At 45.9% G+C, this 3,341-nt stretch overlaps 1 protein-coding gene across 1 annotated transcript in view; it reads left to right on the top strand.

Moving 5' to 3' along the window:
* Positions 1–2,721: 2,721 nt before the first annotated feature.
* thbs3a (thrombospondin 3a) overlaps positions 2,722–3,341 on the top strand; it is a 23,118-nt gene continuing 22,498 nt past the window's right edge. The window contains exons 1-2 of the mRNA XM_053327939.1: positions 2,722–2,815; positions 3,183–3,341. The exon at positions 3,183–3,341 is cut by the window's right edge and continues 48 nt beyond it. Of these exons, the coding sequence (XP_053183914.1) occupies positions 2,722–2,815; positions 3,183–3,341 (253 nt within the window). The remainder of the gene's footprint in view (positions 2,816–3,182) is intronic.

The raw sequence follows: 3,341 nt of genomic DNA, 5'->3' as shown, positions 1-3,341 counted from the left end.
ATCTGCACCAACATCTGCAGCTCTGCACCAACATCTGCACCAACATCTGCAGCTCTGCACCAACATCTGCAGCTCTGCACCAACATCTGCACCAACATCTGCAGCTCTGCACCAACATCTGCACCAACATCTGCAGCTCTGCACCAACATCTGCAAACATCTGCAGCTCTGCACCAACATCTGCACCAACATCTGCAGCTCTGCACCAACATCTGCACCAACATCTGCAGCTCTGCACCAACATCTGCAGCTCTGCACCAACATCTGCACCAACATCTGCAGCTCTGCACCAACATCTGCACCAACATCTGCAGCTCTGCACCAACATCTGCAAACATCTGCAGCGTGTGTAAAGTGGTGACGTGTTTGAGTCTCGTCCACATGTTCACGGAAACTCCCAAAAAGCTCCTCGGCAGACTCCACCCGTCCTGACCGAGCTGCTCATGACATCATCACACAGGAATCCTGCTCTCTGTGTGTGTGTGTGTGTGTGTGTGTGTGTATTGGGGGGGGGTGAGGTAATGCTCAGAGTGTTTCAGGATGGGATCAACATGTTTGTGAGTCAGTGGAACAAAGGAGGAGGAGGCCTGCAGTGTTTCTCCCTGCAGGCTTGCGTTGCCATGGAAACCTGCGTTTAACAGCAGGTGGGGGGGCGAGGGGTCGGAGGGGGGGCGGCGCAGGGGGAGGGGTGAGGGGGGGGGGTTGACTTAGTTTTCTGCTCTTATGAAACAGAGTTAAATCAGTTTCAGCTTCACACACAGAGTAACACACACACACACACAGAGTAATGCACACACACACAGAGTAACACACACACAGAGTAATGCACACACAGTAACTCACACACAGTAACACACACACACACACACACACACACAGTGTAACACACACAACCACACACACAAACACACAGAGAGTAACACACACACAAACACACACACAGTGTAACACACACAACCACACACACAAACACACAGAGAGTAACACACACACAGAGAGTGACACACACAACCACACACACACACACGCACACACACACAGTGTAACACACACACACACACACACAACCAAACTGGGAAACACTTTTTAGGGCTGATGATGATGTCATTAATGGTACTGGTGATGATGTCATTAATGGTACTGATGATGATGTCATTAATGGTACTGGTTATGATGTCATTAATGGTACTGGTGATGATGTCATTAATGGTACTAATGATGATGTCATTAATGGTATTAATGATGATGTCATTAATGTTACTAATGATGATGTCATTAATGGTACTAATGATGATGTCATTAATGGTACTGGTGATGATGTCATTAATGGTACTAATGATGATGTCATTAATGGTACTAATGATGATGTCATTAATGTTACTGATGATGTCATTAATGGTACTGATGATGATGTCATTAATGGTACTAATGATGATGTCATTAATGGTACTAATGATGATGTCATTAATGTTACTGATGATGTCATTAATGGTACTGGTGATGATGTCATTAATGGTACTACTGATGATGTCATTAATGGTACTGGTGATGATGTCATTAATGGTACTGGTGATGATGTCATTAATGGTACTGGTGATGATGTCATTAATGGTACTGATGATGATGTCATTAATGGTACTGATGATGATGTCATTAATGTTACTGGTGATGATGTCATTAATGTTACTGGTGATGATGTCATTAATGGTACTACTGATGATGTCATTAATGGTACTGGTGATGATGTCATTAATGGTACTAATGATGATGTCATTAATGGTACTAATGATGATGTCATTAATGTTACTAATGATGATGTCATTAATGTTACTGATGATGTCATTAATGGTACTGGTGATGATGTCATTAATGGTACTACTGATGATGTCATTAATGGTACTGGTGATGATGTCATTAATGGTACTGGTGATGATGTCATTAATGGTACTGGTGATGATGTCATTAATGGTACTGATGATGATGTCATTAATGGTACTGATGATGATGTCATTAATGTTACTGGTGATGATGTCATTAATGTTACTGGTGATGATGTCATTAATGGTACTAATGATGATGTCATTAATGGTACTCATGATGATGTCATGCTGCTGTTACACTTCACATGATAGAGCCTGTGGACCGGGCCTGACCTCTGACCTTTGACCTTTGACCTGCTGCTGCATCGTTCAGGATCTTTGAGGTTTGTTTTAAACTATCTTTAAATGTTTTAATTCTGACTCAAATATTCATTTTTATTATGAATTAATTTTCTTCTTTCTTTATTTCACAATGTTTTTACTGTGATTTTCTTCTTTTTCACTTTTTAACACTTTTTAGAAACTTTAGAAACTTTAGTTCATGGAAAAACTCGTCCCCGCGGGTTCCTTCAGTCGCGCGCTCTCAGTCACTCTGCGCGCACGAGCAGCGCGCGCCTGCAGCAGTTTGCAAAAGTTTCCAGCTGTTGGTCTCCGGTGCTGCCCCGTGTCTCTGGTGGTCCTCCGTCTCTCCGTTGCTCCTCAGCGTGTCTCTGGTGGTCCTCCGTGTCTCCGGTGCTCCTCCTGTCTCCGGTGGTCCTCCGTGTCTCCGGTCAGCTGCTGCCTCCTCAGGACTGAAGTTCTCCACCGGCCCGTCTCTGCTCTCTCCCTGCCGGTTCCCCCGGTGCTTCTCCCCGGTAGAGACGCCTCTCCCTGTCGGTTCTCCCTGCCGTTTCTCCCGGTCATGGGGAGATGGAGCTTCGTGGTTCCGGTTCTGCTGTCAGTCTGTCAGCTGGCGGCGGGATTACCGGACGGACTGGACGGACCGGACCGGCAAGGTAACACCTGAGCCCGGTTATTGATCAGCTGTTATTATTGATTGATTGCTGGAGTTGACAGCCCCCCCCCCCCTTGTAATGTCATCATTTCAATCTGTGACGTCACCAAAAGTTCACTGAACAGATTTTACTACTGTCTCTCTCTCTCTCTCTCTCTCTCTCTATGTCTCTCTGTCTGTCTCTCTCTCTCTATGTCTCTCTCTCTCTCTCTCTCTCTCTGTCTTTCTCCCTCTCTCTCTATGTCTGTCTGTCTCTCTCTCTCTCTCTATGTCTCTCTCTCTCTGTCTCTCTCTCTTTCTCTCTCTCTCTCTCTGTCTCTCTCTCTCTCTCCCTCTCTCTCTCTCTCTCTCTCTCTCTCTCTCCTCAGTGATAGACATATTGAGTCTCCAGGACTCTAAGCAGACAGTAGCGGCGGTGGAGAAGCTGTCTGGCGGTCTGAGCGCGCTCAGTGACGTCTACGTGGTGTCTACGTTCCGGCTGCCGGCGAAGCTCGGCGGCGTTCTGCTGGGAATGTACAGCAAGCAGG

This window comes from Scomber japonicus, chromosome 10, assembly GCF_027409825.1.
Source record: "Scomber japonicus isolate fScoJap1 chromosome 10, fScoJap1.pri, whole genome shotgun sequence".
NCBI classification, from domain to species: Eukaryota; Metazoa; Chordata; class Actinopteri; order Scombriformes; family Scombridae; genus Scomber; species Scomber japonicus.
This window is presented reverse-complemented; position numbering and strand designations above follow the sequence as displayed.